The 24,494-nt window shown below is 34.9% G+C and overlaps 1 protein-coding gene across 4 annotated transcripts in view; it reads left to right on the top strand.

The window, feature by feature from the left end:
- Nucleotides 1–24,494, top strand: part of ATRNL1 (attractin like 1) — an 861,353-nt gene that overhangs the window by 60,678 nt on the left and 776,181 nt on the right. For all 4 annotated transcript variants that reach the window (XM_055248210.2, XM_055248235.2, XM_055248225.2 and 1 more), the window contains exons 6-7: nt 13,785–13,959; nt 19,411–19,498. In XM_055248210.2, coding sequence (XP_055104185.1) covers nt 13,785–13,959; nt 19,411–19,498 — 263 coding nt within the window. The remainder of the gene's footprint in view (nt 1–13,784; nt 13,960–19,410; nt 19,499–24,494) is intronic.

Here is a 24,494-nt window from a genome sequence, read left to right as displayed (position 1 = left end):
TGATTATAGTCTCATTTGTCTACTTTTATTTTTGTTGCCTGTGCTTTTGAGGTCTTAGCCAAAGAATCTTTGCCTAGATCAGTGTCTCGAAGCATTTTGCCTATGTTTTCTTCTAGTAGTTTGATAGTTTTGGGTCTTAGGGTTTAAGTCTTTAATCCATTTTGAGTTTATTTTTGTATATGGTGAGAGATAAGGGGTGTAGTTTCATTCTTCTGCATGTGAATATCCAGTATTCCCAGCACAATTTATTGAAGAGACTGTGCTTTCTCCGATGTATGTTCTTGGTGTCTTTGAAATCAGTGAGTATAAATATGCAGATTTATTCTTTCACTATTATGTTTCATTGATCTATGTGTCTGGTTTTGTACCAGTACCATGCTGTTTTGGTTATTCTAGCCTTGTAATATATTTTGAAGTCCAGTGGTGTGATACCTTCAGCCTTATTCTTCTTGCTCAGGATTTCTTTGGCTATTGGCCTCTTTTTTGGTTCCATATGAATTTTAGAATTGTTTTTTCTAATTATGTGAAAAATGACTATGGTAGTTTGCATTGACTCTGTAGGTTGCTTTGGGTAGTATGGTCATTTTAACAATATTAATTCTCCCAATCCATGTACATGAGATGCCTTTCCATTTGTTTGTGTCCTCTTCAATTTCTTTCTTCTGTGTTTTGTAGTTTTCCTATAGAGATTGTCCATGTGCTTGGTTAAATATATTTCTAGGTATTTTATTTTTTTGTAGCTATTGTATTGCCTTCTTGATTTCTTTCTCAGCTAGTTCATTATTTGTGTATAGAAATGCTACAGATTTTTGTATGTTGGTTTTGTAACCTGCACCTTTACTGAATTCGTTTATTAGATTTAAGAGTTTTTTGGCGGAGTCTACAGGTTTTCTACATATAAGATTATATCATCAGCAAAGAGTGGCAATTTGACTTCCTCTTTTCCAGTTTGGATGCCTTTTCTTTCTTTCTCTTGCCTAATTTCTCTGGCTAGGACTTGAAGTAGTATATTGATTAGGTGGGGAAAGTGGACATCTTTGTCTTCCTCCAGTTCTTAGAGAAAAAGCTTTCAGTTTTTCTCCATTTGGTATTGAAGTAGCATCGTTTGTCTGGGGAAATAGCCGAGGTTTGTTGTCTCATGCTAAGGAAATCGAAGACATGGACACACAATGAGTGGGTTTAAGAGCGAAAGTTTAATAGGCAAAGTAAAGAAGAGAAAAGCTCCCCTGTGCAGAGAGAGTGGGGTTCTGAATGGATCTCCCCCTTTGAGGCCGGATGCGGTCGTTTTTTTTTTTAGAATCTGACTCTGTCGCCCAGGCTGGAGTGCAGTGACGCAATCTCGGCTCACTGCAACATCCGCCTCCCAGGTTCAAGTGATTCTCCTGTCTCAGCCTCCTGAGTAACTGGGACTACAGGTGTGCACCACCACACCCAGCTAATTTTTGTATTTTTAGTAGAGATGAGGTTTCGCCATGTTGGCCAGGCTAGTCTCACCTCCTGACCTCAGGTGATCCACCTGCCTTGGCCTCCCAAAGTGCTGGGATTACAGGCGTAAGCCACTGTGCCTGGCTGTGGTTGGTTTTATAGAGGGGCTTTTGGAGGCGGTGTCTGATTTACATAGGGCCCAGAGGATTGGTTGGACCAGGTGTACCAGCGGTAATAGGCTGGCCAGCCCACCCTAATCTTTTATTACGCAGATGGGGTCTTTTCCTGGCCAGTGTAGAACGCCTGCACACATGGCGATGAAAGGGAAGAGAAAATCTCCATGTTGAATATACCTGGCTTCCAGGTATTTCTTTTCTGTTGGCACAGCTTCCAGCATTCCAGCTTGCTTATCTATGCTTGCAGCGTGATTTTTCTGGCTGCTTTTTGTTAGAAAAGAAATGATTTTGGGGCTGCTTTTTATTAAAAGGAAATTCCACTGAGAACTCTTTTACCCTTACTAACTACCTAAATAATTTCTTTTTAACTCCTGTAACAGTATGATATTAACTGTGGGTTTGTCGTATATGGCCTTTTTTATATCTGGGTATGTTCCTTTCGTGCTTAGTTTGTTGAGAGTTTTTATTGTGAAGGGATGTTGAGCTTTTATCAAATGCTTTTTCTGCATCTGTTGAGATGATAATATGATTTTTGTTCTTCATGTTGCTGATACGATATATCACATTTATTGACTTGCATATGTTGAGCCATCCTTGCATCCCTGGGATAAATCTCACTTGATCATGGTTTATTATTTTTTTTAATATGCTGCTGGATTTGGTATTTTTTGAGTATCTTTGCATCTGTGTTCATTAGGGATGTTGGCCTGTAGTTTTCCTTTGTTTGTTACTTTAATATTTGGGTTTGGTATTAGGTTAATCCTGGCCTTGTAAAATGAATTAGGGAGAATTGTCTCCTTTTCCATTTTTTTTTTTTTTTTTTGGACTAGCTTGAGGAGAATTGGCATTAATTCTTTGAAAGTTTGGTAGACTTTGGCCGTGAAGCAGTCCTGTCCTGGACTTTCCTTTGTTGGGAGACTTTTTATTACTACTTTGATCTCTTCAGTTGTTAATGGTCTGTTTAGGTTGTCTAAATATTTTTTCTTGATTCAGTCTTGGTAGGATGTATGTGGCTAGGAATTTGTGGATTTTCTCTGTGTTTTCCAGTTTGTTAGTGTATAGTTATTTATAATAATTTTTGATAATCTTATGTATTTCTGTGGTATCAGTTGTAATGTGTCCTTTTTCATTTCTGATTTTTTTGATTTGGGTTTTCTCAATTTTGTTGTTATTATTGCTTAATCTAGCAAGTGGTTTATTGGTTTTGTTTATGTTTTTAAAAACCGATCTTTTCATATTGATCCTTTGTATTTTTTTTCCACCTCTATTTCATTTAGTTCTGCTTTGATCTTTATTATTTATCTTCTTCTAGTAATTTTGGGTTTGGTTTATTCTTTTCTAGTTCTTTGAGGTGCATCATTAGTTTATTTTAAACCTTTCTGCTTTTTGACATGGGTACTTATTGCTGTAAACTTCCTTCTTAGCATTGCTTTTGCTGTATCCAATAGCCTTTAGTATGTTTTTTTGATTTTCATCTGTTTCAAAAAATTTTTTTATTTTCTCTTTAATTTATTCTTTAATCCTTTGATCATTTAGGAACATGTTTTTAAATTTGCATGTATTTGTACAGTTTCCAAAGTTCCTCTTTTCATTGATTTCTAGTTTTATTTCATTGTGGTTTCACAAGGCATGATTTAGATTAAAAAAAATTTTTTTTTTTTATTATACTTTAAGTTCTAGGACACGTGCACAATGTGCAGGTTTGTTACATATGTATACATGTGCCATGTTGGTGTGCTGAACCCATTAACTCGTCATTTACATTAGGTATATCTCCTAATGCTATCCCTCCCCGATTCCCCCACCCCACGACAGGCCCTGGTGTGTGATGTTCCCCTTCCTGTGTCCAAGTGTTCTCATTGTTCAATTCCCACCTATGAGTGAGAACATGCAGTGTTTGGTTTTCTGTCCTTGCGATAGTTTGCTCAGATGATGGTTTCTAGCTTCATCCGTGTCCCTACAAAGGACATGAACTCATCCTTTTTTATGGCTGCATAGTATGCCATGGTGTATATGTGCCACATTTTCTTAACCCAGTCTATCACTGATGGACATTTGGATTGGTTCCAAGTCTTTGCTATTGTGAATAGCGCCACAATAAACATACGTGTGCATGTGTCTTTATAGCAGCATGATTTATAATCCTTTGGGTATATACCCAGTAATGGGATGGCTGGGTCAAATGGTATTTCTAGTTCTAGATCCTTGAGGAATCGCCACACTGTCTTCCACAATGGTTGAACTAGTTTACAGTCCCACCAACAGTGTAAAAGTGTTCCTATTTCTCCACATCCTCTCCAGCACCTGTTGTTTCCTGACTTTTTAATGATCGCCATTCTAACTGGTGTAAGATGGTATCTCATTGTGGTTTTGATTTGCATTTCTCTGATGGCGAGTGATGATGAGCATTTTTTCATGTGTCTGTTGGCTACATAAATGTCTTCTTTTGAGAAGTGTCTGTTCATATCCTTTGCCCACCTTTTGATGGGGTTGTTTGTTTTTTTCTTGTAAGTTTGTTTGAGTTCTTCGTAGATTCTGGATATTAGCCCTTTGCCAGATGAGTAGATTGCAAAAATTTTCTCCCATTCTGTAGGTTGCCTGTTCACTCTGATGGTAGTTTCTTTGGCTGTGCAGAAGCTCTTTAGTTTAATTAGATCCCATTTGTCAATTTTGGCTTTTGTTGCCATTGCTTTTGGTGTTTTAGACATGAAGTCCTTGCCCACGCCTATGTCCTGCCCACGCCTATGTCCTGAATGGTATTGCCTAGGTTTTCTTGTAGGATTTTAATGGTTTTAGGTCTAACATATAAGTCTTTAATCCATCTTGAATTAATTTTTGTATAAGGTGTAAGGAAGGGATCCAGTTTCAGCTTTCTCCATATGGCTAGCCAGTTTTCCCAGCACCATTTATTAAATAGGGAATCCTTTCCCCATTTCTTGTTTTTGTCAGGTTTGTCAAAGATCAGATAGTTGTAGATATGCGGCATCATTTCTGAGGGCTCTGTTCTGTTCCATTGATCTATGTCTCTGTTGTGGTACCAGTACCATGCTGTTTTGGTTACTGTAGCCTTGTAGTATAGTTTGAAGTCAGGTAGCGTGATGCCTCCAGCTTTGTTCTTTTGGCTTAGGATTGACTTGGCGATGCGGGCTCTTTTTTGGTTCCATATCAACTTTAAAGTAGTTTTTTCCAATTCTGTGAAGAAAGTCATTGGTAGCTTGATGGGAATGGCATGGAATCTATAAATTACCTTGGACAGTATGGCCATTTTCACGATATTGATTCTTCCTGTCCATGAGCATGGAATGTTCTTCCATTTGTTTGTATCCTCTTTTATTTCATTGAGCAGTGGTTTGTAGTCCTCCCTGAAGAGGTCCTTCACATCCCTTGTAAGTTGGATTCCTAGGTATTTTATTCTCTTTGAAGCAGTTGTGAATGGGAGTTCACTCATGATTTGGCTCTCTTGTTTGTCTGTGATTGGTGTACAAGAATGCTTGTGATTTTTGTACATTGATTTTGTATCCTGAGACTTTGCTGAAGTTGCTAATCAGCTTAAGGAGATTTTGGGCTGAGACGACGGGGTTTTCTAGATATACAATCATGTCATCTGCAAACAGGGACAATTTGACTTCCTCTTTTCCTAATTGAATACCCTTTATTTCCTTCTCCTGCCTGATTGCCCTGGCCAGAACTTCCAGCACTATGTTGAATAGGAGTGGTGAGAGAGGGCATCCCTGTCTTGTGCCAGTTTTCGAAGGGAATGCTTCCAGTTTTTGCCCATTCAGTATGATATTGGCTGTGAGTTTGTCATAAATAGCTCTTATTATTTTGAGATATGCCCCATCAACGGACAGACTGCCTCCTAAAGTGAGCCCCTCACCCCTGAGCAACCTAACTGGGAGGCACCACCCCAGTAGGGACAGACTGATACCTCACTCGGCCGGGTACTCCTCTGAGACAGAACTTCCAGAGGAACTATCAGACAGCTGAATTTGTGGTCTCACAAAAATCCACTGTTCTGCAGCCACCGCTGCTGACACCCAGCCAAACAGGGTCTGGAGTGGACCTCTAGTAAACTCCAACAGACCTGCAGCTGAGGGTCCTGTCTGGTAGAAGGAAAACTAACAAACAGAAAGGACATCCACACCAAAAACCCATCTGTACATGACCATCATCAAAGACCAAGAGTAGATAAAACCGCAAAGATGGGGAAAAAACAGAGCAGAAAAACTGGAAACTCTAAAAAGCAGAGCACCTCTCCTCCTCCAAAGGAACGCAGTTCCTCACCAGCAACGGAACAAAGCTGGATGGAGGATGACTTTGACGAGTTGAGAGAAGAAGGCTTCAGACGATCAAATTCTCTTTTTTTATTGTGTCTCTGCCAGGCTTTGGTATCAGGATGATGCTGGCCTCATAAAATGAGTTAGGGAGGATTCCCTCTTTTTCTATTGATTGGAATAGTTTCAGAAGGAATGGTACCAGCTCCTCCTTGTACCTCTGGTAGAATTCGGCTGTGAATCCGTCTGGTCCTGGACATTTTTTGGTTGGTAGGCTATTAATTATTGCCTCAATTTCAGAGCCTGTTACTGGTCTTTTCAGAGATTCAACTTCTTCCTGGTTTAGTCTTGGGAGGGTGTATGTGTCCAGGAATTTATCCATTTCTTCTAGATTTTCTAGTTTATTTGCATAGAGGTATTTATAGTATTCTCTGATGGTAGTTTGTATTTCTGTGGATTGGTGGTGATATCCTCTTTATCATTTCTTATTGCATCTATGTGATTCTTCTCTCTTTTCTTCTTTATTAGTCTTGCTAGCAGTCTATGAATTTTGTTGATTTTTTTCAAAAATCCATCTCCTGGATTCATTGATTTTTTTTGAAGGGTTTTTTGTGTCTCTATCTCCTTCAGTTCTGCTCTGATCTTAGTTATTTCCTGCCTTCTGCTAGCTTTTGAATGTGTTTGCTCTTGCTTCTCTAGTTCTTTTAATTGTGATGTTAGAGTGTCTATTTTAGATCTTTCCTGCTTTCTCTTGTGGGCATTTAGTGCTATAAATTTCCCTCTACACACTGCTTTAAATGTGTCCCAGAGATTCTGGTATATTGTGTCTTTGTTCTCATTGGTTTCAAAGAACGTCTTTATTTCTGCCTTCATTTCGTTATGTACCTAGTAGTCACTCAGTAGCAGGTTGTTCAGTTTCCACGTAGTTGAGCAGTTTTAAGAGAGTGAGTTTCTTAATCCTGAGTTCTAGTTTGATTGCACTGTGGTCTGAGAGACAGCTTGTTATAATTTCTGTTCTTTCACATTTGCTGAGGAGTGCTTTACTTCCAACTATGTGGTCAATTTTGGAATAAGTGCGATGTGGTGCTGAGAAGAACGTATATTCTGTCGATTTGGGGTGGAGAATTCTGTAGATGTCTATTAGGTTCGCTTGGTGCAGAGCTGAGTTCAATTCCTGGATATCCTTGTTAACTTTCTGTCTCGTTGATCTGTCTAATGTTGACAGTGGGGTGTTAAAGTCTCCCATTATTATTGTGTGGGAGTCTAAGTCTCTTTGTAAGACTCTAAGGACTTGCTTTAGGAATCTGTATGTTCCTGTATTGGGTGCATATAAATTTAGGATAGTTAGCTCTTCTTGTTGAATTGATCCCTTTACCATTATGTAATGGCCTTCTTCGTCTCTTTTGATCTTTGTCGGTTTAAAGTCTGTTTTATCAGAGACTAGGATTGCCACCCCTGCCTTTTTTTGTTTTCCTTGAGTTTTCTTTTGTGTCCTAACATATTGTCTATCCTGGAGAACATTTTATGTGCTGAGGAGAAGATGTGTATTTTGTAGCTGTTGATTGAAATGTTCTGTAAATGTCTGCTAGATCCATTTGGTTTAATGTGCAGTTTAAATCCAATATTTCTTTCTCTGTCTAGATGATCTGTCTAATGCTGAGAGTAGGGTGTTGAAGTCCCCAACTGTTATTTTATTGGATCAAATAACACTGGTGCCCAGAAACGGTGCCAGGGAGCCCAGACACGCACTCTTAGACTGCCACTGTCACCCCTGAGGCCCAAAGATTGGCCCAGGGCCAATTTCTCCCTTTAAACTTCTCCCTTTAAATTTATTAATTTCTCCCTTTAAATGTAATAATATTTGCTTTATATGTCTAGGTGCTCCGGTGATGGCTACATATTTGTTTAGAATTGTTATATCCTTTTGCTGAATTGATCCCTCTATCATTATAAAATGACCTTCTTTGTCTGTCTTTATTGTTTTTGACTTAACATCTGTTTTATCTAAGTAGAGTTACTCTTGCTTATTTTGTTTCCGTTTTAATGGATTTTTTTTTCTATCCCTTTATTTTCAGCCTCTGTATGTCTTTACAGGTGATATGAGTTTCCTGCAGTTGGATCATGTTTTTCCTTTTTAAAAATTCATTCAGCCAGTCTGTGTCTTTTAAGTGGAAGGTTTCATTTGTTTACAATCAAGGTTACTATTGATATATGGGGACTTAATTATACTTAATTTTTTTGTGTATAAAATGAGAAGGTTGTCTTAATAATTACAAGGTTACTATTATAAAGCATTTATTTTAGTATTAAATATTAAGCATTTTACTTAGAATCTCATTTTATCTTTAGAAATATCGTATATTCTAGCTGGAAGCTCTACAATTAAACTGAAGCTTAGAGAAATTAAGTAAGTTTGTCCAAGGTTTCACAGCTATTAAGTAGGAAACCTAGATTTGACTGTATAGCTCATGCTGTTACTCCTTTACAGCTTAAGATGCTTTTCATTCATCCATCCATTGATTGATTGATTGCATAAGTGTATACTGAGGCTAATCATGTAGTAATTGTTGGCTATGTTAAGTACTTTTCATTGTATTTTAATATGATGGGAAGTCAGTGAAGGATTATTAGTAGGGGAATGATAGGAGTAGAATTATGTTTTTAATCATTCTGGTTGCATTCTGAATAGTTGAATGTTATAGGAAAGGAATAAGAATGGAAATAAGAAGACCAGTTTGTAGAGTATTGCAGTAGTCCACGTGAGAGTGGGTGGTGGCTTGGACTGAAATGGTAGTTGTAGAGAAAAAGATCAGTGGTTGGGGTATTGTGGGGTGCTAGAATTTAAAAATGCTGATAATTAGTAGGATACAGACCAGACACCAATCAAAATGGATCGTGGCCATTGGACTAGAGTAAGATCTTGATGAGCCATGTTGTGCCAGGCATTACCCCTCTGGTTATCTATTGTAGGGAGTTTTGAATTATCTCAAGTGAGGAGTCAGGGGAACGGGGACAGCAAGACTGATACTTGGGATGCTGAGGTACATATACTTACCAACAATCATTGAAACTTTTATACTTTAACATGTGGACAGGGCACAGTAGCTCACACTTGTAATCCCAGCACTTTGGAAGGCCGAGGTGGGCGGATCACGAGGTCAGGAGATCGAGACCACGGTGAAACCCCGTCTCTACTAAAAATACAAAAAATTAGCTGGGCGTGGTGGCGGGCGCCTGTATTCCTAGCTACTTGGAGAGGCTGAGGCAGGAGAATGGCGTGAACCCAGGAGGCGGAGCTTGCAGTGAGCCGAGATCACGCCACTGCACTCCAACCTGGGTGACATAGTGAGACTCTGTCTCAAAAAAAAAAAAAAAAGAAAAAAAAGACAAAAAGACTGTAATCCCAGCATACCTAATTAATATTCAATCTCTTTGTGGATTGGTTGTATGGGGTGTTGGAGAAAGAGGCAACTTAAGAATCGCACCAAAGTTTTTGCCCTGAGCAACTGGATGAATGGAAGTGCCATTTACTCAGATGGCAAACACTGGTGAAGGAATGGGTTTGGGAGGAAACGATCAAGGTTTTAGTTTTACACATGTAAAGTTTGAGATGACCCTCTATAGATATCCAAATGGATATGTCAAGTAGTAGTTTGAATTCATGAGAGATTGTGGGGCTGGACATACACATTTGGGATATATCAGAGCACAATTCTACTCTGTATGATTATGTAGTAGCTTTTTCCCTTCAAAAATCTCTCAGCAGCCTGATACTAATGCTTAAAGTTACAGTGTTAGAAATTCATTTATACTCTTTGGTTTTTTAAAAACCAAAGTACATAACCCGTGGAGAAGATTCTTTTTGAAAATGCACTATAAGGTGAATTTGTTTATTACACCCTTTAAAAAACAGCTGAGATATAGTACCTTGAGAAGTTGCCATATTGATTGAGAAAAGTAATGCAGAGAGAGTTATGGGGATATGTTGCATGAGATACTAAAGTATGAAGTGGTAGAAGATTTTTCATGGATATATTTTTATGAAAAAGGAGTCTTGCACATATAGCATGTTCTCATTCATATGTGGGAGCTAAAAAAGTTGATGTCATGGAGGTAGAGTAGAATGATGGTTACCAGAGGCTGGGAAAGGTTTCGGGGAGAAAGGGATGGTGAGAGGTTGGTTAATGGATACAAAAATATAGTTAGACAGAGGGAATGCATTCTAGTGTTCAATAACATAGTAGGGTGACTATAGTTAATAATTTATTATATATTTCATAGCTAGAATATTTGAATGTTTACAATACGAGTGTGTTTGAGGCAACAGATATCCTAATTACCTTGTTTTGGTCATTACACATTGTATACATGTATCAAAATACCGCATGTAGACCATAAATGTGTGTAATTGTTCAGTATCAGAAAAAAAGTTTAAAAAAGAGGAGTCTTGCTTAGATGGCCTTAAGTGTAGATATTAGTATTAGATATTTAATGGCTGGGGAAGTCTTTGTGTGGTTGTTTGTGTTTTATATTAATATTCAGTTTATTAATTTACATTTTAAGTCATTTTGGTTATAGAATACAGAAAGCTTCAAATTAAGACATTTAATTTTTTTCTTAAATCTTTGAATTATATTTATAAATCTTGTCATTCTGTTTATAAACGGATTAATTTAGAGTAAAATAAAGACAACATATAGATTGGGCTACAGACCATTTCTTCTAGTAGTTTCCACAAGTTACATAAGATGTACTAGTAACAAAGGAAGAATTTTGACTATTTTCTTTTTTTTGTGGAAAATTAAGTATTTTCTATTACAGAAATAAAATCATTAGAAGTTTATTTTCTGTATTAATAACAATATTTTGTTAAATAAATGTAACTATTAGTGTTGGTATTTTACAGATGCTGTAACAAATTATCACAAATTTGGTGTCTTAAAACAAAATACATTTGTTAATCTCTTACCATTCTGGAGGTCAGAAATCGGAAATCAGTTTCACTGGGCCAAAATAAAGGTCTTAGCAGGGTTGCACCTCCTTTGGAAGGTAAAGGAGATTATCTGTTTCTTTGATTTTTTTTCCAGCTCCTGGAACTGCATTCTCTGCATTCTTTGCCTCCTTGCCTCTTCCTCTATCTTCAAATCCAGGACTGCAGCATCTTGCTTTGATAGTCACATTGCTTCCTTCTGCAGTCAAATCTCCCTCTCTTATAAGGACACCTGTAATTATATTTAGAGCCAATTTAGATAATCCACGATACTCTCTCCCAAATTTCAAAATCCTTAATTTAATACATCTGTAAAATTCCTTTTGCCATATAAGGTAAAATCCAAAGCTTCAGGTGATTAAGACCTGGATACCTCCTTTGGGGGCTATTACTCAGTCCACTGGAAACTTGTTCTGCAGTATTTTGCTTTAATGCAGATTTGATAAATATATTGGTGATTTAAAAATGTACCCAATTTTCAAGATTTTTTTCATGCCAGTGTTCTTTATCAAACTGTTTTCCAAGTAATACCCACATATTACTTGACTGCTTTCAACTCTGTGCCTTTGGGTGGTGGCCTGTTTTTAATGTTTTATTTAGAAATAATTTTAAAGTTTTAGAAAAGTTATTATACAAAAATAAGAATAGTACAAAGACTATCTGAATGTCCTTTTCCCAGATTCACCTATTAACATTTTACTCTATTTGCTTTGGTATAACTGACTTACATGTTAAAATAAATCTATATTTCCTTTTATGAAAATAAATACAACATTTATACCAATAGATGCATTATATATAATTTCTATATGATTTCATGGCTTTTCAGTTAAATTAGAGGTTGGCAAACTTTTCTGTAAAAGGCCAGGTAGTAAATACTTTTTCTTTGCAAGTTACATGGCTCTGTTGCAGCCACTCAGCTCTGCTAAAGCAGCCATAGACAATACTTAACTGCAGGAACGTGGCTGTATTTTTTTAATAAAACTATTAAATGATTTCTAAGTTACTATAGTTAAATTAAAAAAGAGGTTCCTTTAATATCTCTGATTACTAAGGAATAGTTCACAGTCTTCTCACTCAGAAATAATAGTTTTCTATAGCTGATTTAAAACATTATCATTATCAAAGAGATAATCTGAGATAATTCCTAGTTTGTACCTGAAAAATACAGACCCATACAATGGAAGCATTGAAAAAAATCTTGAAGATGAATCAATTAATACCTGGGTGAGTGAACACATGAAGAAATGAAAACTGTATGGGTCAGTATCTCTTAAATCAGACTCTGCTTGGGAGTTTTAAAATTTTGTTATTAAATGATAATCTAAAACTTTTTGATATAAGCAAATTGGAAATTAACTGCCTGATCTCATAATTGAGTAATGCCACTGTATTGTAATGCCAGCAGTTGTGTTGACAGTTTAAAGTTGGGATTAAGTAGTATCCCTTTAATTATTGTAGGCTAAAAACAATACAACTGAAGTGTACTAATACTTTTGTGACAAGTGAAGGGTAAATGATTATATGCCATAGTATATGAATTTAAAAGATTTGTAAAAAGTAGGTTGAAGAAAAATGATGGGAGAGTTATGTTGTCAAAATAATGTAGGTGTGCTAAAATTATGTAAAAAAGGCACTATGAGAATTAGTATCATTTTTAACTTGGGACCCATTATTTAAGCAAAACAATATCATTTGTCATATTCAGTAAATATTAGTTTTATAAATTTATTTATATATAATTTATAAATGTATGTTGGTTTAATGCTTATAAAAGAAATTTAAACATAGGAGTTGATGTCTAGTATTTGAGAATTTTTTAGTTTCATCAAAATTAAAATAATTTGTGAGCCCTAAAGTTTGATGAAAATATATTCCCTTTAGGGGGATTCCTTCTATTATGTTTGAGAAACACGGATGAGGAAACCAAGACTTATGAGCAACGTCATGAATATGGATAGGAAAAGGCTGTGTTTTCAACTTTATAGTATTTGAAATTATTCTACACTAATTTAATGATTTTTATTTTATGATGCATTTTTTTTTCTTTTTGAGGACTCTCTACTGAAGCAAACTTTGGTTGTTCTTAATAATGCTAAGAAAAATGTAATCTTTGTTTTCATATTTGTTTAATAGTTAATAATTTTTAAACTTTAATTTTTAAAAGTTTTACTTCCACTATTTTTTTTCTTTTTTTTTGAGACGGAGTCTCGCTCTGTCACCCAGGCTGGAGTGCAGTGGCGCAATCTCGGCTCACTGCAAGCTCCGCCTCCCGGGTTCACGCCATTCTCCTGCCTCAGCCTCTCCGAGTAGCTGGGACTACAGGCGCCCGCCACCACGCCCGGCTAATTTTTTGTATTTTTAGTAGAGACAGGGTTTCACCGTGGTCTCGATCTCCTGACTTCGTGATCCGCCCGCCTCGGCCTCCCAAAGTGCTGGGATTACAAGCGTGAGCCACCGCGCCCGGCCAAGTTTTACTTCCACTATTAAAAAAATAAATATTTATTATAACCCTTGGTGGTAGATTATTATATCCATTTCTGTAGATGGAGGCTTGATGATAGAAGAGGTAAACATACTTGCCTGACAGAACTGATATTTGAGTACATTGTTTTCTATTTTAATACTCTTGTAGCATACTAAAGTAAATCTGACATTTTATATAATTTAAATAATTCTTTAAAATTGTGAAATTTATTTGAACGTCCAAGTCCGATTGTGAGTATATGACTTTTTTTGCCTCTAAGCATTACATTTGCTGTATTATTCTTGTTATAGTTCAGATAATTTATTATATATATGTTATATTTGTTAACATGATAAACATTGAATTCTTAAATTCTCTTGATCCATATATTGTATTTCTATAATCTGAGGGCTTTGTTTAATCGAGTATGTTGTTTGATTTTTTTTTAATAGGTCCTGATTGTTCTTTGAATGTTCCCTCTACTGAGTCTTACTGGATTCTGCCAAATGTTAAACCCTTCAGTCCTTCTGTAGGTCGGGCTTCACATAAAGCAGTTTTACATGGGAAATTTATGTGGGTGATTGGTGGATATACTTTTAACTACAGTTCTTTTCAAATGGTCCTAAAGTAAGTATTTGTTTTCAGATTCTCACTGTTTTTTAAGCTGGATTTTTATCCAAAATGTCGTTTTTTTATAAATTGTTGTCCGAGAGTAAAAGTGGTTATTTTTGTGGTAGTATCTATTTGCTAGTGAGACTGATTTGTGAATATATGAACTCAGTATGTCCATAGCTAAAGATTTGTCATTGTACATAGAAGTCTGCTTCATGTAGAAATGCTATTACCTCTCTAGGGTACTTTTAATAAATTCTGAGTAAGAAAATATTAACTTCAAATACAGGCAGGCCTTGCCTATAATAGATAAAACGAATCATGCCACCTTTTTTTTTAATGAAGTAGAATCTCATATATAAAAATCCTCTCAATTTGTTCTGTAAATTTTAATGTACCTAAATTTTACTTTGTATGTACTTTACAAGCTTTCATTGGGAGAACAGTTCTAGTATTATGAGAGAGATGATTGATTTACTGTTGGCTCAATAGAGATTGTTCTCTGCGTGATTGGATAAGGGGAATCATATGGATGGCAGCTTTATCTGATTTCTTCTTCAGCTAATGATTGTATTTTATGAACCGTTTAGTAACAGAATAATAAAGGAAATAGGGAAAATCATTTGATTTTTAATGTTGTTTCCAGGGTAGTGTTCATATTATGTAATAACTGGTACAGCTTGGGCATCAAACAATCAGAACTTGCCCTGGACAGTATACCATAATGATGTATACCCAATAGAATTGCCAGATTTAGCAGATAAATATACAGGATACCCAGTTAAACTTGAATTTCAGATAAAAAAACAAGTACATTTTTAGTATAAGAAGGCCCTTTTGCTGTATGTATATATATATATATGTATATATATATGTATATATGTGTATATATATGTGTATATATATGTATATATGTATATATATGTATATATATGTATATATATGTATATATATGTATATATACGTATATATATGTATATATATATGTATATATATATATATATTTTTTTTTTTTTACAAACTTACAAAATTTTTTACAAATTTTGCATGGGTCATTCTTTAACAAAAAATTGTTTGTTGTTTATGTGAATTCAAATTTAACTGGGTATCTTGTATTTTGTCTGCCAACCCTAACCACTGAATATATTAACCCTCATAATTAGAAAGATTTCAAAAATTCTGTAAGAGGAGATTGCTTTAAAACTATGATTGAATGTGACTGAAATTAAATTAGAAAATCGAATAAATTCTGGAGAGGAGGGAGTTTTATGTAAGTATTTAAGTGACAAATTAGAATTTTTTAACATATGAAGAATAAAATACAGAAGAAAGAATTGAAAGAGAGTTGGTGGGATTAAAATGAATTGTTAAGATAAAAACCTGGAGAAATAATGACATTTAAATGTGAAAATTAAAAGGAAATTAACTATGTTTAAAGAAAATGAAAAGTCTGTGAAAGTAGAGTTGAACTTTGAATTAAACTGTGATATTTCCAAAGTTGAGTTTGTGAAGACAAAGAGCAACATTGTCAACAAGTTTGTAAATTTTAAGTTTGTGGTCTTTGCAAGATGAGTAGCATATCAAAAATTAAATGATGAATATTGATATTCTTTTAAATTGCATATTTTCCATTGGAACCAGATAAACTATTTAAGCCAACTTTTTTTTTGTCTGAAATCTGGGTATTTTGGTTACAGTGTTTGTATAGATTTGTTATATAAACAAATGAGATATCAGAGTAGAATAATTGTGTTGCTGTTTTCATAGGTTAGAGAATACTTTTCATCATTCTGAATGTAGTTCAATTGTAGGTAAGGATAACAGCTTTCAGAAGTGATAGGATAAGTCATAACTTGATTTAATCATCTTCTGTAGTGGAATTTAACTGGGGTGGAAATGTTACATTTTAAGACAAATTATTCACTAAATATAAAAGCTCTGTGTTAGTGTCTATTAAATTAGAAAGACTTTTACAGAATATATATATACATTAACATTAATGAAAATTAACATGTATTCATGAGATAGCAAACTTCTGAAAACACTATGTGCTTGATGCTTGGGATATATCATTGGATATAACAAATGCCCATGTCTTTGTAAAGTTAGTGAGGAAGGGCGGGCAATGACAAAAAAAAACATTATTACCAAAGTAAATTATAGATATGAACATATATACATAAAGAGACATAGATGAGATGGATGGATGGATAGATACAGATAGATAGTAGGGGTAGCTAAATCAGGAGTGCCAAAGAAGAGGGAGTTGCAATTATAAATGTAATAGTTAAGGTAGGCTTCATAACAAAGGTGAGAACTGAGCAAAAACTTGAAGGAGATCAGAGGATTGCAGTTATTTGTAGGCACAGAAAAGAGCCAGATCAAAGACTTAAGATAGGAACTCCTTGAGGGGTTTGAGGAGCAACAACCAGGCCCATGCAATTTGCATGGAATATATGAGAGGGATACATTAGAGTGATAACAGGGGAGAGAGACAGGTCATGTAGGATGTTGTAGATCTTTTGGGAGTCATGGGAGAGTTTTGTGCATGTGTTGATCCATACTTTAAAAGTGTTACCATGGCAGTTTATTGATGATATACTGGGGATTAGGAGGAAGAGTAGAAACGGGATTTGAGTTAAGATGAAATTATCAAGGGAATGCATTCTAGATAGAGAAAAGGACCAGGAACTGAGCCTGAGGCACCATATCACTAAGAGGTTGTGGAGAACAGGGGAAGCCATCAAAGGAGACTGAAAAAGAATGCCTGGTGAGATAGGAAAACCCTGGAGTACAGTATCTTCAAAGGCAAGGAAAGACGTTATGTCAGGATTAAGGAGTAATTAATAATGTCAAATGCTGCCGATTATCCAGGTCAAGGAAAATGAAGACTGAAAACTGTTCATGGATTTAGCATGAGGAAATTGACCTTAACAAAAGCAGTTTACTGGAGTGGTGGGGTTAAAAGCATGTCTAGAGTTAGTTTAAGAGAGAATGGAAAGTGTGGTGGGGAGGGGGTAATAAAGAAATGGGGCAGTAGCTTAAGGGAGAGTGTGGTCAAGAGGTTTTTCTTTTATTATTAATGGTTTATAACACCGTGTTTGTGTGCTGATGGCAAAGATCTAGTAAGACAAAACATGGTGATGTAGGAAAGAGATCTCGTGCGCAAGGAAGAAGAATCACTTGTTATTCTTGGGCTCATCAAACTGCAGAATAGGGGCTCAGGGCCTGGAAGTTAAGAATTTTTTCTTAGCATTTTTAGGTTTTGCTTTTTTTCTTTTATTTGAGACAGGGCCTTGCCCTGTCACCCAGGCTGGAGTGCCGTGGTGTGATCATGGCTCATGGCAGCCTTGACGTCCTGGGCTCAGGCGATCCTCCCACCTCAGCCTCCTGAGTAGCTGGGATTACAGGCATGCACCACCATGCCTGGCTAATTTTTAAATTTTTTTGTAGAGGCGGGGTCTCCCTATATTGCCCTGGCTAGTCTCTAACTCCAGTGCTCAAGTGATCCTCCCATCTCGGCTTCCCAAAGTGCTGCGATTTCAGGTATGAGCTACCATGCCTGGCCTGGATTTTGTACTTTTAATGGGCTGTAAAAAAATGAAGAATATGTGAGACCATTGTGGCCCACAAAGCCTAAAATATTTACTGTCTGGCCCTTTACAGAAATAGTTTGTACAGCCCTAATTTATGATAACTTGGAAAGCAGTGTGTTGGCTGCAGATACTGGTAGATGGGTGGACTAGTGGTGTGCATCTGTGGAAGTTATGTTCTGATTATATTTCCTCATTTGTATCATACACATTTATCGTACAACTCCAAGGTAGGAAATAAGTTAAACAATGCTGCAGACAAATTTGGTAACCCTTACCTTTCTTGTGAAGGGACACTTGGGCACTTCCTTTCCTTCCCTAATTCATTGGAGGAAGAAAGAGAAGTGGGGAAGATAACAGTTGATAGCAAGCTTCTTAACTTAAAATAGGCTCCTATTTCTTGGCTAGATGCTTCCTTTTGTATATTTTAGCAAATGGAGGAGATTTGAGCATAGAATATAAGCATTTGAGATTCATAGTTTGAGACTTCTGTTTTCATATGTATTACACCAGTAGAAAAAAATACGAATTTTCTTTTTATGTTACATAATCCAATAGTAACTTATTTTTATAGAAGCTTCTCTACTGCCAAATTCATTTTATACAATCTTAAAAAATTATCAGTAAACAGGCTATATTTGTGCATAGGAAATAAATGCTTATTGGTTAATTTATATAATGCTAAGATAAGTGTGTGGGTATGTAAAGTAGCACAGTCATTATGGTAAACAGTGCGGAGGTTCCTCAAACTGAAAATAGAATTACTATATGATCCAGCAAACCCACTGCTAGATATGTAGCCAAAAGAAAGTAAATCAGTATATCAAAGCGATACCTGTACTCTCAGGTTTATTGCAGCACTATTTACAATAGCCATAATATGGACTCAACATGTGTCCATCAACTGATAAATTGATAAAGAAAATGTGGTATATATACACAATGGAATATTATTTAGCACCCCCCCCCCCATGAAATCATGTCATTTGCAGCAATATGGATGGAACTGGAAGTCATTATAAGTGAAATAAACCAGGCACAGAGAGACAAATATTGCATGTCTTCACTCAAATGTCAGAGCTATAAAAGTTGATTTCATATAGGTGGAGAGTAGGATGGTGGCTACCACAGCATGAGAAGGGAAGCGGGGAGAAGGGGACAAAGAGAAGTTGGTTAATGAGTACCAAAAAGCAATTAGATAGAAGGAATAAATTCTAGTATCTGATAGTAAAGTAGGGAAATTATAGTTAACAGTTTATTGTATATTTCAAAATAGCTAGAAGAGAAGAAATGTTATGCTCCCAACACAAAGAAGAGATAAATGTTTGAGGTAATAGATATTCTAATTACCTTGATTTGATCATTACACATTCTATACATATATCAAAATACCATGTGTATACCATATATGTACAACTTAAATATCAATAAAAAACTTTATATAAGTATCAGGCCAACTAACAAAAAAGGAATAAAAATAAATACCTAAAACAAATGGAGAGAATTTTCATCTGTTTCCAAGAAGGAAACCTGGCTTTAAAAAAAAATTTAAAAATACAGTCAAAGCATTATTGTTTAGCTTAATCAATTGATTGAAATTATTAAAGGCAATTGGAAAATTCCAGTAATAAATATCCTAATCAAGTTAATGTATATTATACATTTAGGAGATTGAATCCTAATTTAGTGTAGGTATATCTTGAATGAGTCTTTATTAGAAATTTCTAATATGGTACATGAAATTATGAGTTTATTAGTTGTAACTTTTTGAATTTAATGAATACTTGGACACAAGTGAATAAAAAGCATGTGAAAATTAAAAAAACAAAAATGAATCTTAGCTTATGAAGTTATTTTCTTTTCTTGCGTTTAGTTACAATTTAGAAAGCAGTATATGGAATGTAGGAACTCTGTCAAGGGGACCTCTCCAGAGATACGGACACTCTCTTGCTTTATATCAGGTATGGCTTCTGCTTTTTAAATTTTAATCAGATTTTGTTTTTGATAGTTTACAACAGGCTAAAAAATACTAAATCTCAGATTTATTTCAAACATTTTATGAGAACAATAGATTATATGGATCATAATAACTTGAGATACCACATACTCTTATGCTTTTAGTAAAAGAATAGATTTTAGAACAATCCCCTACATGACATGTAAAGAAATGAAGATTGAGTTTTTGTCTATTACTTTATTCCTAGTCAATCATTTAAAAACGTTATGGTGAAATACATGTAACATAAAATTTACCATTTTAACTATTTTTAAGTATAGAGTTCAGTGGCATTAAGTACATTGACATTGTTGTGTAACCATGGCCACCATTATCTTCAGAACATTTTTCATCTTGCAAAACTGAAGCAATAACTTCTCATTCCCCTCTTCCCTTATCCTCTTGAAACCACCAATCTACTTTTCTGTCTCTGTGAATTTAACTGCTCTAGGTACCTCATGTAAATGGGATTGCATATTATTTGTCCTTTTATGACTGATTTGTTTCCCTTAGCACACTATCTTCAAGGATCATCCATGTTGTATCATGTGTCAGAATGTCCTTCCTTTTAAAGCTGAATAAATACTCTATTATATGTATATACCACATTTTGTTTATCTATCCATCTGTTGATGGACACTTAGATAGCTTCCATCTTTTGGCCATTGTGAATAATGTTTCAATGAACATGTGTGTACAACCATCTCAGTCTCTGTTTTCATTTTTTTTTGGTGTATACCCAGAAGTGGAATTGCTAAATCATATGGTAATTCTATGTTTAATTTTTTTTTTTTTTAGCACTGCCATAGTGTTTTCCACTATGGCTGCACCATTTTACATTTCCACCAGCAGTGCACAAGGGTTCCAGTTTGTTCACAGCCTTGTCAACACTTGTTATTTTCTGTTTTTGTTTTTTTGATAATTGACCTAATGAGTATCTCACTGTGATTTTGGTTTGCGTTTCTCTAATGATTAATGATGTTAAATATCTTTTCAAGTGCTTATTGGCTATTTGTATATCCTCTTTGGAGAAATGTCTATTCAGGTCTTTTGCCAGTTTTGAATTGGGTTGTTTTGTTTGGTTGTTGAGTTGGAGGAGCTCTTTATATATTATGGTATTAACACCTTATCAGAATATGATTTCCAGATATTTTCCCCTTTTATGGGCTGTCTTTTCACTTTGTTGAGAGTGTCCTTTGATGCACAGAATTTTTAATTTTGATGTAGTTTAATTTATTTTTTTCTTTTGTTACCTATGCTTTTGTGTCATATACAAGAAATCATGGCGAGATCCAATGTCATGAAGTTTTCCTCTATATTTTCTCTTAAGGGTTTTAAAGTTTTAGTTCTTAAGTTTAGGTTTTTGTTGCATTTTGAGTTAATTGTGTCTGATGTAAGGGTCCATTTTCATTCCTTTGCATGTGGATAGCCAGTTTCCCCAACATCATTTGTTTAAAAAAAAAAAACTGTCTTTTTCCCATTAAATGGTCTTGGCACCCTAGCTGAAAGTCATTTGACCATGTATATGAGGGTTTTTTTTTTCTGGACCCTCTATTTTATTCTATTGATCTATATGTCTGTCTTTATGCTAGTACCATACTATTTAGTTTACTGTAGCTTTTTAATAAGTTTTGAAGTTAAGAAATGTGATACTTCCTACTTTGTTTTTATTTCTCAAGATTGTTTTGGCTATTCAGGGCCCCTTGAAAGTCTATGTGAATTTTAGGGTTGAGTTTTCTATTTCTGCAAAAATGTTGGAGTTTTGACAGGGATTGTATTGATGTTAGTTATTTTTATGTATTTGTGGGATTCATAAATTTAGCATGATTAAAATGACAGGACACTTGATTGGTTTTCATTTCAAATCAACAAAAATTCATGTATTTTGTGGTCTTTGGCTAGGCCGTCTAAATATGAATTTATATGTTTTCTGTGCTGTTGTTAAAAAAATTGGAAAGCATGGGAGCAGTATAAAGAACAAACTACCTCCTGTTTATCCATGCATTTGTGTGTTTTAAAAGTAAAATAAAAATATTTCTATGTGTGACAACATACATAGAACATACGTTTTTTGTCTTGTTTTATTTTTTTCTTTATTTCCCTTTTTGTAACAGCCGTACTGAGATATAATTGATATACCATACATTTCACTCATTTAAAGTGTACAATTCAGTGGTTTTTAGTATATTCAGAGTTGTGCAACCATCTGTTGCAGATTTATGTAAGATTACAGAGTTGTGTAATCACCTTTAGAATATTTTCATTACTTCACAAAGAAACTTTGTATCCTTTAGGTATCACCCCACACTTCCTCATCTTCCCTAGCCTTAAGCAGTCACAAAGCTACTTTCTTTCTCTATATATTGGTCAATGCTGCATATTTCGTATAAATGAAGTCATATACTATGTATTTTATGACTACCATATTTAACTTAGCATAATTTCAAGGTTTATCCATGTTGTAGGATGTATCAGTACTTCTTCATTCCTTTTTATGGCTAAATAATATTACATTTGTATGGATATATAACATGTTGTTTATTCATCGGTTGAGGACATTTGAGTTGTTTCCACCTTTTGGCTATTATGAATAATGCTACTAACAACATTTCTGTTTAAGATTTTGTCTGGACATATGTTTTCATTTCTTTTGGGTATATACATAGGGGTGGACTTACTGGATCAAATTCACTTTTTGAAAAACTGGCAGAATGTTTTCCAAAGTTGCTGCATCATTTTACATTCCCACCAGCCATGTATGAAGGTTTCTATTTCTATACAGCCTTGCCAACACTTACTAGTATCTGCCTTTTTTATTATTACCATCCTAGTGGGGTGAGGTGTTAATCTCATTGTGGTTTTGATTTGTATTTTCGTGTTAACTAATGATGTTGAGCATCTTTTTGTGTGCTTTTTGGCCATTTGTATATTGTCTTTGGAGAAATGTCTATTCAAGTCCTTTGATCATTTTAAAATGAAGTTGTCTTTTTATTATTGAGTTGTAAGAATTCTTTATATGTTCTAGATACAAGCCATTATCAGGTAAATAATTTGCAAGTATTTTCACCCATTTCGTGTGCTGTTTTCATTTTCTTGGTGTTATCTTTTTAAACACAAAAAATTGGACTTTATTTTGATAAAGTCCAACTTAACTTTTTTTCCTTTTATTGCTTGTCATTTGGTGTCATATTTAATAATTCATTGCCAAATCTCAGGTCATAAAGACTTAATCCAATTTCTTTTTCTTTTAAGAGTTTTATAGTTTTGATTCTTGCATTTAGTTCTTTGACCTGTTTTGAGTTAAGTTTTGTATACAGTATGCATTAAGGGTGCAAGTTCATTTTTTTTTTTTTGCATGTGACTATCCAGTTCTTCTAGCACCATTTGTTCACAAGACCTGTTCTTTTATCTTTGAATGGTCTTGGTACTCTTGTCAAAAATCAATTGGCCATAGATGTGTGGGTTTATTTCTGGACTCTCAGTTCTATTCCATTGATTTATCCCAGTATCACTCTGTCTTTATTACTTTTTTTTTTTTTGAGACAGTCTTGCTCTGTCACCCAGGCTGGAGTGCAGTGGTGTAATCTCGGCTTACTGCAACCTCCGCCTCCTGGGTTCAAGTGATTGTCCTGCCTCAGCTTCCTGAGTAGCTGGGATTACAGGCACCTGCCACCATGCCCAGCTAATTTTTTTGTAGTTTTAGTAGAGATGGGGTTTCACCATGTTGGCCAGGCTGGTTTTGAACTCCTGACCTCAAGTGATCCACTCGCCTCAGACTTTCAAAGTGCTGGGATTACAGTCGTGAGTCACCATGCCCAACCTATCTCGATTACTTTTGCTTTGCAGTACGTTTTTGAGAAGTGTGAGTACTCCAGTTTTGTTCTTTTACAAGATTGTTCTGATGTTCTGCATCCTTTGCAATTTCATATGAATTTTGGAATCAATATGTCAGTTTCTACAAAGAAGCCAGCTGAGATTTTGATAGGGATTGTGTTGAATCTGAAGATCAGTTTGGAGAGTATTATCCTCTTAATTAATTTGGAGAGTATTATCTTAACGATGTTAAGTCTTCAGACCCATAAACATGGGATGTCTTTTCATTTATTTATATCTTTAAAAAAATTTATTTAAACAATGTTTTGTAATTTTCAGAGTATAAGTTTTGGACTTCCTTTATTAAATGTATTCATAAGTATTTTATTCTTTTGGATGCTTTTGTCATTGTAATTATTTTCCCAATTTCATTTTTGGGTTGTTAATTGCAAGTGTATGGAAATAAAATTTACTTTTCGTACATTGATCTTAATGTTCTGTAATATTGCTGATTCATTATTAGCTGTAAGTGCTTTTTAAAAATTTTTTAGGACTTTCTATATACAAGATCACATCATCTGCAAATAGAAATATTTTACTTCTTCTTTCCAATCTGGATGTTTTTATTTAGTTTTTGCTCTAGCTGGAACATCCAGTACAATGTTGAATATAAGTGGCAAAAGCAGGCATGCTTATCTTGTTCCTGACCTTAGGGAAATGTATCTAGTCTTTCACTGTTAGGTATAATGTTAGCTGTGGGTTTCCTTAAATATCTTTTGTCAGGTTGGAAACATTTTTTTCTATTTCTAGTTTGTTGAAATAATTTACATCATTTATGTACCATTTATTTCCATCATACACATTTGAAATAATTTGTATAATTTAAAAGTTCTACAAGGATTTACCAAAGGTGAACTGAAGGCATGTGGTGTCTGTCTATAGCCATTAGAAATGGTAACAGAGGTGTACTCTACGTGATACACAAATGTGATATGCCTTTTTGGTGAAGAGCACTTGATGAAAACAGTAAATAACTTAGAATAGCACAAAGCAGTACAAATAGATGGTAAAATTCAAATGCAACTACTAGGGACTCAGATGATTCAAATATTGAAAAGACTATGAGTAATATTAATCAGCAACTTAGT

This window comes from Symphalangus syndactylus, chromosome 2, assembly GCF_028878055.3.
Source record: "Symphalangus syndactylus isolate Jambi chromosome 2, NHGRI_mSymSyn1-v2.1_pri, whole genome shotgun sequence".
In the NCBI taxonomy this organism is placed as follows: domain Eukaryota; kingdom Metazoa; phylum Chordata; class Mammalia; order Primates; family Hylobatidae; genus Symphalangus; species Symphalangus syndactylus.
Note: the sequence above shows the minus strand (reverse complement) of the source record. Positions and strands in the feature narration are given on the sequence as shown.